General features: G+C 30.0%; 1 protein-coding gene across 1 annotated transcript; it reads right to left on the minus strand.

The window, feature by feature from the left end:
* Nucleotides 1-9,843: 9,843 nt before the first annotated feature.
* Nucleotides 9,844-10,792, minus strand: LOC119662167. The gene is made up of 3 exons (XM_038071728.1): nt 10,445-10,792; nt 10,134-10,323; nt 9,844-10,069 (listed from the first exon to the last, which is right to left on the minus strand). Exons 1-3 carry the CDS (start codon nt 10,468-10,470, stop codon nt 9,908-9,910), a joined length of 378 nt encoding a protein of 125 aa, XP_037927656.1. The 5' UTR covers nt 10,471-10,792; the 3' UTR covers nt 9,844-9,907.
* Nucleotides 10,793-11,802: the final 1,010 nt, after the last annotated feature.

Genomic DNA, 11,802 nt, shown 5'->3' on the forward strand with positions numbered 1-11,802 from the left:
GAAAAGTTGGAAGAACGTTTTGCCTCTGTGAAAAAGGCAGCCAGCCAGTGGCTGAAAGCAGCAGTCAGTGTGCTTCAGAATTGACTCTACAAGTCAAGTTCGCAGAAGTGCACTGCTGAGTGGACTGAATGTAAGTAATCCCAGTTGAGTTGCTTTCAACAGGACAGAGGACAAGGAATCTAAGACGAGAAGTTTGCATAAAAATAATGTTCAATTTTATGGCATGACCGCGCAGCGAAATAGTTGCCCTAGTCCAGCTAATATTGAACATTTCCAAAGTTGATTATTTGTTCATCTATTTGTAGTTTCTCTTCTCATGCTTCTTATGCTTCTCATGCCAAATGAAGTGATGTGGCTTAAAACTTTCCCTCATAATAAACCAAAATAAATTTTAGAATTTTTTTAATTTTGTTTGTTTATTTATTATAGTTATTTATTGAAACACAAAATATGTTAATTAAAATTTTTTTTTTTCGAAAGAAAAGTAACCATAAATTTTAACCGTTGAATGACAGTCGAAGTAAATATTCAGCACAGAAACTCGGCACTTTAGATTGTATCTGAGAAAACTTGATACGAGTACAATCGCTTGCAAAGATACAATTATAAATACATACTTATATCACTTGTTTATATTTATTATAATATGATATTTCATAATATCACTCTATCAATATAATACAGATTATATATTGTACATACCATATACCTATATGTATCTGAGTTAATCTAAGCAATTCTAATTCCATTACGTCGGAACGATTATTTAAAGCTCACACAATTTATTATTGACTTAAGCCATTTAAATTCAATTAAATTCTTGTTTCAATTTATGTATTTAAATTTCAATCGAACGAATTTTGGCATGATTGGACGTTTCCAGATAAGATAAGTCACCTTTTCGTAGATTTGCGATAGAGCAAAGTAACACTTTAAATACCAGAAAGCACGTGATATTCCGATTGGTCTAGCGATCATGTGAATCGAGAAGAGTGCATTTAATTGAAGTTATAAAATGATAAGCGTATTTATGGTTATAGTACGTTTTATGGCGCTTAGAGATTTCGAACCTAAAGTATGTAAATTCTAAAATTTTCAAAATACGTCATTAAATCGAAAATAAATAATAATTTTATCAAAAAAATGCAATTATTGATTATCTGTCAAAAATATGTTGTACCTTCCGAAAAATAAAAAACTAGAAAAAAAAAAATATTTTATAATCAATTAAATTTATATTAATTTACAAGAAAAAATCTAACATTTTGAAATGTTTAGAAATTAACCACTTCAGATAATACTTCATATGATCAAATATAAACACTTTTTAATTTTTAAGTCAAGGGAAAGCATTTATATTAGATAAGATATACTATTTTATAGGAACCATATGTATGAGATAATGCCCAACAAATACTCGTATCTGAGGTGTTAAACTTAAGTGACTGTCAGCAAAACTAATTACATAAATAGTTCATAAAATATGAAGATATATATATATATATCTATATATTTCTATATATATATATACATTGTGACCGAAAAGCTTTCGGAAATTCTCATTTAAAATTCGCGCGCTGTATATTTTTCGATATTTTAAGTTTATGTAGTTTGGCAGCACTGTCCTTAATTACTATGCCAAAAAATGAGCGCGATCTGTCGGACAGTTCGTTTACGGCAGCTGTTGAAACCAGTTCACCTCAGTAGTGCGTTGCGAAAAAAACAATGGAAAAAAATATTGAACAAAGAGTTTGCATCAAATTTTGTTTTTCGAACGAAATTTCGTGTGCAGAATCGTTGCGAATGCTACAAAAGGCTTATGGGGAATCAGTTTTATCGAAAACTCAAGTTTATGAGTGGTACAAAGCCTTTCAGGACTGTCGTACGACCGTCGAAGACATGCCGCGTTCTGGACGACCTTCGACCTCTACCACCGACGAAAACATTGAAAAGGCAAAGGAAATCGTGTTCAAAAATCCTCATGTGAGTGTTAGAGAGATAGCACGAGAGCTAGGCATCGGTCGTGAGATGGCTCGTTTGATTTTGGTGGACAATTTGTGTATGCGACGTGTCAACGCCCGGCTTGTTCCGATTCACCTCAATTTGTTCAACATTATCAACGATTTTAAGGCCAAACATTCAATAAATACCATCGAACAGCCACCGTATTCACCTGATCTTGCACCGTGTGACTTTTTCCTGTTTCCCAACCTCAAATTACCACTCAGAGGAACGCGTTTTGAATCCATAGAAGACGTAAAACAGAATTCGCAGAGGGAACTCAAAGCCATACCGGAAAGCGCCTATAAAAAATGTTTTGATGATTGGAAGAAACGTTGGCATTTGTTGTATCGCTTCTAATGGAGCATATTTTGAAAGGAAATAAAATAAATATTGATGAAGATTAAGAATTTTGCGTTTTATTTATTTATTTCCGGAAACTTTTCGGTCACAATGTATTGTGATAAATTAATTCTGCAAGCAATAGTGTTGAAGTTTGAAAAAACATTTATTTAAAAAATTGTTATGTTAGCTTATATAGCTGTAGTTTATGCGTTAATTTTAATTAAAAACACCGCAAGTGCAACGATATATGTGACGAGACGAATTCATCGTAAGTCTTGCTGACCTAACTCTTGACACTTTTGTTTCGATAAATTTAACTTGCTAAATGCTATGCCCATCTATTCCCCTTTTCGCCATTCAGTACTGGACTGAGGTTGTTCTCTGATTTTTCCCATATGCATTCCAAAGAGGTGGTTACAGCAAACCTTAAGCATTGCTGTATGTTATAATATACATTATGAAAATGCAATTGGTGGGTTGTGATAACAAAAACGCAAACAAGGTGAAAATATTGTAGATCAAATGGCGCGAGAATATAGATCCCAACGTGAAACAAAGTCATATCGTAGTCTTGTAAAAATATTTAGCACAAATTAATAATGGTAGTGAAATTTTCAACAAAAATTAAAAGAAAACTAGAAGCAGCTTATCTTTTTAAAATTATTGTACTTCATATTCAAATGAATTCACCGAATACACCGAATACTTTTTGCCCAATGTAGTACTCGTGCTTATATGTGGTAAGCACAAGTTCTTCTATTGCTTTTTGTACAAAAATTGTTTAGGTTTCTTATTAATACGTAAACTTCTATAAAAAAAATATTTCCAAAACTATTTACAACTATTTTTAATATGCTTTAAACTTCACTGTGTTTTTCTAAACAAATAATTGCCTCTCCATTACTTTAATATATTGTTTTAATTGTATTTTCTATTATTTTATTTAAAAAGGATGATGGTACAAAAGAAACAAATTGTGTTGCTTCAATTCCAAAAAATCTATTCATATTCTCATAAATCCCTCAATTCAACTAACAGCAAAAGTTTTGGTGAAACTTCTAAACCAAAAACTTAAATTAATTTTCAAAATATTATGATTTTTCCTCAATGTTTTGTTTCGCTTCAATATCCTTTCATTTTATTTGTACTTTTGTCATAATTTCTACAATAGTCATGGCAACGAAAATGAGACCGACTCAAACTTAAATTAACTTAAATACAACCAAAACCAAGGATGCCAGCGCCAAACACTCAAAAGAAGAACTGAGGAGTATTTACACTCGTAACCATACATTCACATATGGCACAATGTTTCGTATTGGCGATAGATGCTCCTAGCGGAAGAAGCTGACATTCTGCACAGTTACAGTAACTCACCAAAGCCTGTTGAAGCCCTATTGGATGACTGGTATATCCCACACTGCACTGCACTGCCCTCCTCACGCCAAGTAACGGCGAAGTCAGCTCATCCTAAAACAGGCGTGCAGATGTTTGAATTATGTTGCTCTTGGCAGTAGTCAGTAAAACTGGCTACCATTGTTGCTCTGGTGTTAAGCTAAATAAATTCAGCCAACGGGGAATTTGTGAGTATTTGTGTAAGCCTGAGGTATCCTATTCTCGCATGTAATCTTTATTAAGGCAGTTAGGAAATATACGAAGTACTTATGCTATGTACGAGTGGCAAAGACAACAGAAACGTACAATAATAATATCAACAACAACAACAACAACAACAACAACAACAACAACAACAGCAACAAAATATCATTTAATAGCTTTCCAAGACAGCAAAAACATATCTCATAGATGATGATGACTAACTGTGAGTAAATATCGGTGTGGAATTGTGATGTCAGTATGTCTAAATGTCGCATTTCAGTTTTCACTTTATGGTATTAGAAGCGGCTGACATATGTATAAGAAATGTTCCAAAGTAAACTTATTAATAAAATCCTTAAAGGGGTTTAAGTTTCAAGCGAATGTAATTGTAGAAAAAAAAACACTTCATTACGTACAGAGTATAGAATTTACTACAATAGAAGCTGCGGTTAAGGCTTAAAAGAATATTACTACGGCAACTGAAGCTAACATCTTTGCTCCCCTCCATGCATAATTTCATTGAAAAGATATATGCCATATATTAGCTAATATTTATGTTGAGTTTAGGAGAGCTGGAGTGGCAAAGGACACATGTGACATCGTACAAAGGATATTAACGCTGAAGTGTTCTGTTTATTTATGTATTTGCCAGAATAGTTTCGGCTAAATAACGGTATTTAGCAATTACACATTCCCACAAGCAGTGAGTAAACATTCATTCATCTGCACTTCACCCATTCACACACTCTGCCGCATATACTTCCTGAGCCTACTCATACACATAACCACTTCCTCGCATATCCTTTTATATTTTTATTTATTAGTTTATGTGTTAATTATGTTGGCAAATAGAAATTTAAGTTTGAAGCTCCTGTGCGGGGACTTTCACCGCTTGACAATCATTTGAGTTCGGCTTAAAGTCTTAATGGCTGACAAGTTTTAGGCTTTCATTTAATATGTTAATTAAATTCATAAATTACTCAATACAGTTGACAAATTATTATGTTATTAACAAAAGATTGCAATCCCTTCGGAAAGGTGCAATATCCAAATCAGGAGCAGCAATTATATCCCTTGGCTAATCATTATGTAATTTGAGCAGGACCTTTACGCAAAATTTAACATCGTGATAAATTGGTAAGTTGAACTCCAGGGCAACTACTAAGTATGCATCTTAAAGACTTCGACGAATGTTCGCAAAATAATTTTTAAATAAAAAAAAGGTGAACTGGTTAATGAAAATAATTTATAATTTATTTGTTTTCTTTTTTAATTATAAAATAAGAGTAATAAAATAAAACTCTTGAAGGAAAAGAGTGACAAGGAAATATAAGATCTTCTTTATTTTATATAAGAAAAATAATTTTAATTAATAAATTAATTAATTCAGCTTTGAATTAGAACTGAAAATGCTTTATCAGTTCTTAAAAAAACATATAAATATTTATTTTAAACAAAATCCAGTCTTCAAGGTCTTAAAACTTTCCTAAGAAAAAATGCGAGTTGACAATAGATTTCAAATAATTTCAGTAGTCGAATATGCTTATCCCATTGACCTACATATATAACATTATAGCTTAAACTCAAAACATCAGACTTTTGAAGTTGTGAAATTTTTTTCATTTATTGCAAAACAGCTTAATTACATGATAACGTATAGTTAAGAAGGTAGGGACAAATCCGTGCAAATCAATGCAAGTAACAAAAGCCCTTTATTAAGGGTTTCCTTCGTTGCTCCATGTATTTGAACAACGTCTTATTACCTAAGAATTGAGTGCAAAATACACCCCGTGATGTTTCATGACACACCTAGTTAAGAGTCTTAACGGGAATCCTAGGGATCTGAATCAAGGCGAGCGTCCCTGTGTATTTGAAAAATATACAATAACCTCAGAAAATGAATGCAAAATAAATCAAAATATAATTGGACAAGCATCTTACTGTGAAACAAAGAGATTCGCATTAGAATAAAATGTGAAAATAATTCAACGGTTCCAATCAAAAAACCTGTGAATAATAATATAGGCTTCAGGAACTACTTGTTAGACCAAAATTTAAATATGAATTGTATATACGTAACAAGAAAATAACAAGCATAATGTTAGCAGACATATTTAAGTCGTCTTGGTAGTCACCTATACATTCGAGCTCAGGCACTTTCGAACCCACCTCAGGGGGCTCCTGAGATTGAAGTTCTAATTAACGGGACTTCAAGTTCTGTTAGTTAAACAAAAATCACTGAACTCATATAATGCTTAGAAATGTTTTGATTAGTCTCCATATCCAAACTACACTTTAAATCTAAGCTTCACACTATATAGAAATCATGGCTTCATATTCACATATTTGACTATATTTTTGATAAAGAATATAAATGGACTTTTGCATTTTATGACCAATTTAAGTTAGAGTCAACTGCTTATGCTATATCATCAAGTCTCTCATAAATCAATTCTAAAAATACTAAATTTTGCGATAACCACTTAAGAATAGATTTGACAATAAAGACCCTGAAGTTGATGACCGAGTGGCGCTGATGAACACATCGAGAAAGCCAAAAAATTCTTCGAGGTGACCACTCTGTGTCTAATTCATTAAAAAGCAAACTAGGGTATGCAGCATCACTTTCTATCGCCAATATCGCCGATTATTAGGCAGGCGTTCATATATTGACATGTAAAAATATTTTTTTTTCTTTTATAGCTATTGTTATTGTTTGTTAGTAATTTTATTATTATTTTCTAAAAAAGGTTTTCAATTTTTACCCTATTTGTATTCACTTTAAAAAGCTAAATATATAACAAAAGTTTAAAAAAAATTTATTTTTTTTAATTTATTTCATACATGGACGAATCGTAGCATTTAAATCAATATTTAAATATACGTCCCTCTGTACATTACAATAAGTCTTATAAATGTTAAGTTAGGTTAATAAAATGCGATCTTAACTATATTGTTAAGGGGACTGCAAGCTAGGGGACGTTGAAGGCCCGTGTAGTGCCTGTTATTTAAATATCTTTATAAAGAGGCAATAAAATTATTTGATTACATTTAAATCAATATTAAAATATACGTCCCTCTATACATAACAATAAGTCTTATGAATTGTACGTTGATTTTATGTGACGTTGATTTTTAGTCAACAGCTATGGGACGTTGAAGACCCATGTAGTACCTGTTCTTTAAATGCCTTTATAAAGTGGTAATAAAATTATTTGATTTCATTCCGTCTTCAAGTCACAGCCGCTCTTTTAAGCTAAATAATAATTAATTCTAATAATTAATAAATGTTAATAAGTGTAAACATAACTTGGTATTATTTTGTTGCAGAAGTATTGGAGGTGTCTATTCATCAACTTTAACATTTACTCAAATTATTTAAAACAAATAAAAAACAATATTAATAGAATAATTGAATACTAATTTTTAAATGTATTTTATTGTAATGTGGATTTCTAATTATTTATTGTAATGTAGTTTTTTAAGTAATTTTGTTAAATTATTTAAAACATTGCAGTATTTTGTAGTAAAAGTTAAATGATACAACAACAAATACAACAAATGCATTGTTAGTAAGGCCGTCACTTTTTCAATTATGAATTAACAATTATGAAAGTCTTGAAAACATTTTAATTGGCGAGGTGAAAAGCCAAATGAAAAATGTCAACTAAAAAGGGTAAATTAAGATAAATGCTTTAAAAATTAAATAAACGCGTTAAATTATTATTTGATGTGGGTTCAGTTGCGAGGTAACAATTTCATCGGCTGAAAAGAACACAAGTCCCAAAAAGTTTATTAAAAAATCATTTCAATATAATAAAAATATGTACATACATAAACACACATATATATACGTATACACGTATATATGTATATGTTATATATATATATAGTAAAATAATTAATATATGTTAAAAATTTGTGAGATGATGCTTATGTTTCTGTGTTGTGAAATTTTCTTTTTTATTGCAATTAAATCCATATTTTAAATGTAAATATATTTAAAAATACATTGATCAAACTTTAAATATATATATTTATAATGTAATTTCTATAGCTATAATGCAATCTACACACACATGCCGTTTTGTCTTCTAATATAATTGTCATCGATTAAACTTATTGAAAGTCGGTTTACATGGTTATCTTTTTACATCCATTAAACCATAATATATTTACGTTTGTTGGATTGTCTATTAACCAATAATCGCGAAATATATATTCCATATATTGGTTGGATAGCTTTATAAAGTTTCAATATCTATATACCATAAGTATCTAGTTACACCCGGTAGATTAATAGATGTATACAGGTCGTACACGTCTTAGCATTGTGTTGTGAATTAGTAATTTATTTTCACTCCTAATTTGGGAGTCTCACACTCCTTCTTTAATGTGTTTTAACAAGTCATGCTTTCATACCAGAATATTTTAACCCTTTAAGGTATTTCTAATAGAGAAGTTTTTCGAAAAATAGTGAACTTCAACAACAAAAATTCTTTGTTACATTATTTTAATTAATTGAACGAAATCATAAACCAGCTGTAGAATTTCAATACTTTTCTGTTTGTAGAAGCATTATTTGTATGATTTATATATGTTTTCTTATGTATAGCACCTAGTCTAGGAACGTGATATTGAGAAAGTCATTATATTGTGCGATTCGACCGTGCGATTTGTGGAGTTATTTTTAATATTTAATTTTTTCTTAAACAAATTCAGTTTTTATAGCATAGTTTTAGGTGGTTATAGATAAATCCAATAAATTTTGTATCTGAACTATTACTATAGGAACTAGATATGTAGTTTAAATATTATAAAATATATATAAAATATTCGTAAAATATTGTATTATAAAATATAATATTTAGAAATACATATAACACATCGCAAAATATTAATCTGATTCCCGACAAATTTTTATGTTCGAAGCTTTCCAATATATAAGACCTTTTTTAAATAACTACAAAGTTTTTTCAGAAAAACCGACTTATTTATTATAGTCAACTTCTAACCAAATACACTAATTAGCATCGACTTAAAGCATTTCGAGTGTGTAACATTTTCCGTAAGTATAACCTGCAGTAGACCGGTACGAGACTTAATTTTTTTTATTTAAAAGTTTTCCTTTAATCGACAAATACTTTTTCTTTTCGGAAACAAAAATTGTTATATACTTGAAGAGAGAGATTGATCTTGTCAACACTTGTGAGTAGTAAATTTATACAAAAATATATTTATGCCACACCATACACCATATATACATATATATATTAGAATTTAACTCTTATATAGAATACTATTTTTATTTTATATTTTACAATCACATTTTTAAATAAAATATATGTAATATAAAGAATTGTAAAAAATGGAGTAAAAAAAGTTATGAATATTGGAAATAGGTTTCAAGATTCAGAAATATTTGCATTCAAGCACTTTTTAACAAATAATTATTTCCAGTTGCTTTAGTCTTATTTGAAGTTCATTTTTATTACTTCCATCTTGAGTATTCTATGTTATGTACTTTTTAGTCGACGTAAAGGAAAAATGAAAACAATTAAAATTTAAACACAAAGCATTTCAAATATATTTCAGAACCACTTGAAATGTTATTTCTAGAAAGAATCGCACTTATGTATATGTGTGCATAAGTATCCCCCAATTTAATTGACACAATTTAACCACTTTTGTTTCTAAGAAAGACAGAACTAAAACCACTTTCAACACGCTTATGTCCTTAAATATTTGAAATACAGATAAATAAGTGAACTTATTCCAATGTCATCAAATATTTTCCTTGTTTTAATTGCATAGATTGCACAGATTGCCCTGTTGTTCTGCTAAAAAGTATATTAAAAAAAATATACTGCATTATCTTTATTTATAAATTTATTTCACGATTAAATTTTTTTTTACATGGTATCCCCGTTAGGCCTAATCCATAAAAAAAAGACTTTACACTTCACTCACTATCAGAGTACAATTCGGGATTTATTAAATATCGATTGTATTCTTCCTGTGCTTTAACATGTGCTATCGATTCCTCGCGCGACAGCCCATATTTCTTCATAAACAATCGTAACGCCCATTCATTTAGCATTTCCAGTAATAAATTATTCGATCCCTGAAGTATTTAATTTGAATATATGAATATATGCTTTTAATAGAGAAAATTAATTAGTACGAACCACATGCATCCCGTCATAATAAAGTTCTTCTAGAACATAACACATAACCAACTGTAATCCTGGATCTAATAGTGACACATAACTCATATCATCAAAATCCGGATTCGGATGCGCAAACACACCATCGAGAATGGGTAGAAATTCATTTAGACTATTATGCATATCGCATAATGTCAAGTCCTTTAGATCTCTGAAATGCAAAATTAAATTAGTGATTCTGTTTATATATGGTATATAAGGGGGGCCCCCCCCCTTAAGGGGGGTAGAAAAGTATATATTAATATTTATAACACATAATGATTTTTACTTACCTATCTTCTACTTTTTGAGGTATCATTGTTAATAGAAAATTCTCACTGGAACAATTATACCGAAATTAATTTGACAATTGGATTTGTTGTTGTTGTTGTGGTTTAAGGTAGTGCTGTTGCGCACTTTCACTCTTTTCAATGGCGACTAAGTTCAGAAGAAATTTTTACTGCAAATAATGAAGTTCAAAATGTTCTTTGGTTTAGTAACTTTTGGTTGAAGGTCTCCAAAATGTTTGCATTTACACTGTAATTCTTGTCCATACTCTTCAATATATTCATATGAAGGTGTGATTGAATAAATTTTATGTTTTTTATTCTTGTAAAAACAAGAATAGAAAGACATTATGATTTAACTGAAAATATTTATAATTAAAGTAAATTCTAAATTTTCTAAATTTTTGTATTATTAAAAATAATTTATTTATTCTGTATAACTTTTTTTTTCCCATCTCATAAAGTAATGAAATTATTTCATTTATTTATATATCTTTTGTTGTTTTTCTTATTAAAGTATTTTTAAAATAAAAACTCAAAATAATGTTAAATTTATTTAACAAAAATGTTGTAGGAGTTTCATGTCTTATGACAAGAAAATATTCCTATCTGGCTTGAGTGATATTTGTATTCATTACATATCTATATAAATTCTGAAATAAAGTTGCAAATCGATTTACATGTATCTAAGTAAGTTTCTTCTTTTTCTTTCTCAGCATTTGAATCGTACATTTTTTCTCAAAGTATTTAAATATGGAAAAGAGCGTCAAGATCGTCCGTATTTTACTTGTAATCCTGCGAAGAATATGATAGCCAAACAGCGAAAAATCGCTAATTGAGGTACATGAAAGTTGGAAGTTATCTAATGGCGTGCCACTGCAACCAACCAACCAATCTCGCTCTGCCAACGTGGCTATAATAACAACTTGCACAGAGTTTACTCTTAGTTAGTAATCACTATCTAGCAATAACACTCCTGCTTCGTCCGCTCACTTATTTACAAATCTAGTTTAGATATATTTGTTGCTGTAATGCTAAGCTTTCTGTGCTCCAAAGTCTCTCTTTCGTTGAAAATTGGAATGGGGTTTCGGTTTTTGATCTTAATGGTCTAGTAGCTGAAATTTGTCCATTTCGCATTCCTATAATATGGTTGTAGTGGGTTCAAGTTTTACACTGTGGCTTTCGATGCTTTCTATCCACTGTGAAAAACAAAAAAAATTTGGTCCACATAGACACGGTACGGTATATCAAAACATTCTGCGGTAACGATATAAACAAGGTAATACTAAAAGACGGCTTTTTCAGATTTATATTATAATTATTTTATATAAATTTATTTATGAAAGTAAATGTCTTATTTTTTT

Source organism: Teleopsis dalmanni, chromosome X (genome assembly GCF_002237135.1).
Source record: "Teleopsis dalmanni isolate 2A chromosome X, ASM223713v2, whole genome shotgun sequence".
Taxonomy (NCBI): Eukaryota; Metazoa; Arthropoda; class Insecta; order Diptera; family Diopsidae; genus Teleopsis; species Teleopsis dalmanni.

What these genes read in the sequence shown, in the direction of transcription:
- LOC119662167 (XM_038071728.1), bottom strand. Translation starts at nt 10,470, where the DNA reads ATGATACCTCAAAAAGTAGAAGATAG. An exon ending in CCTCAAAAAGTAGAAGATAG is followed by an intron (nt 10,324 to 10,444) that starts GTAAGTAAAAAT and finishes TTTGCATTTCAG; the next exon opens with AGATCTAAAGGACTTGACAT. An exon ending in ATTATGACGGGATGCATGTG is followed by an intron (nt 10,070 to 10,133) that starts GTTCGTACTAAT and finishes TAAATACTTCAG; the next exon opens with GGATCGAATAATTTATTACT.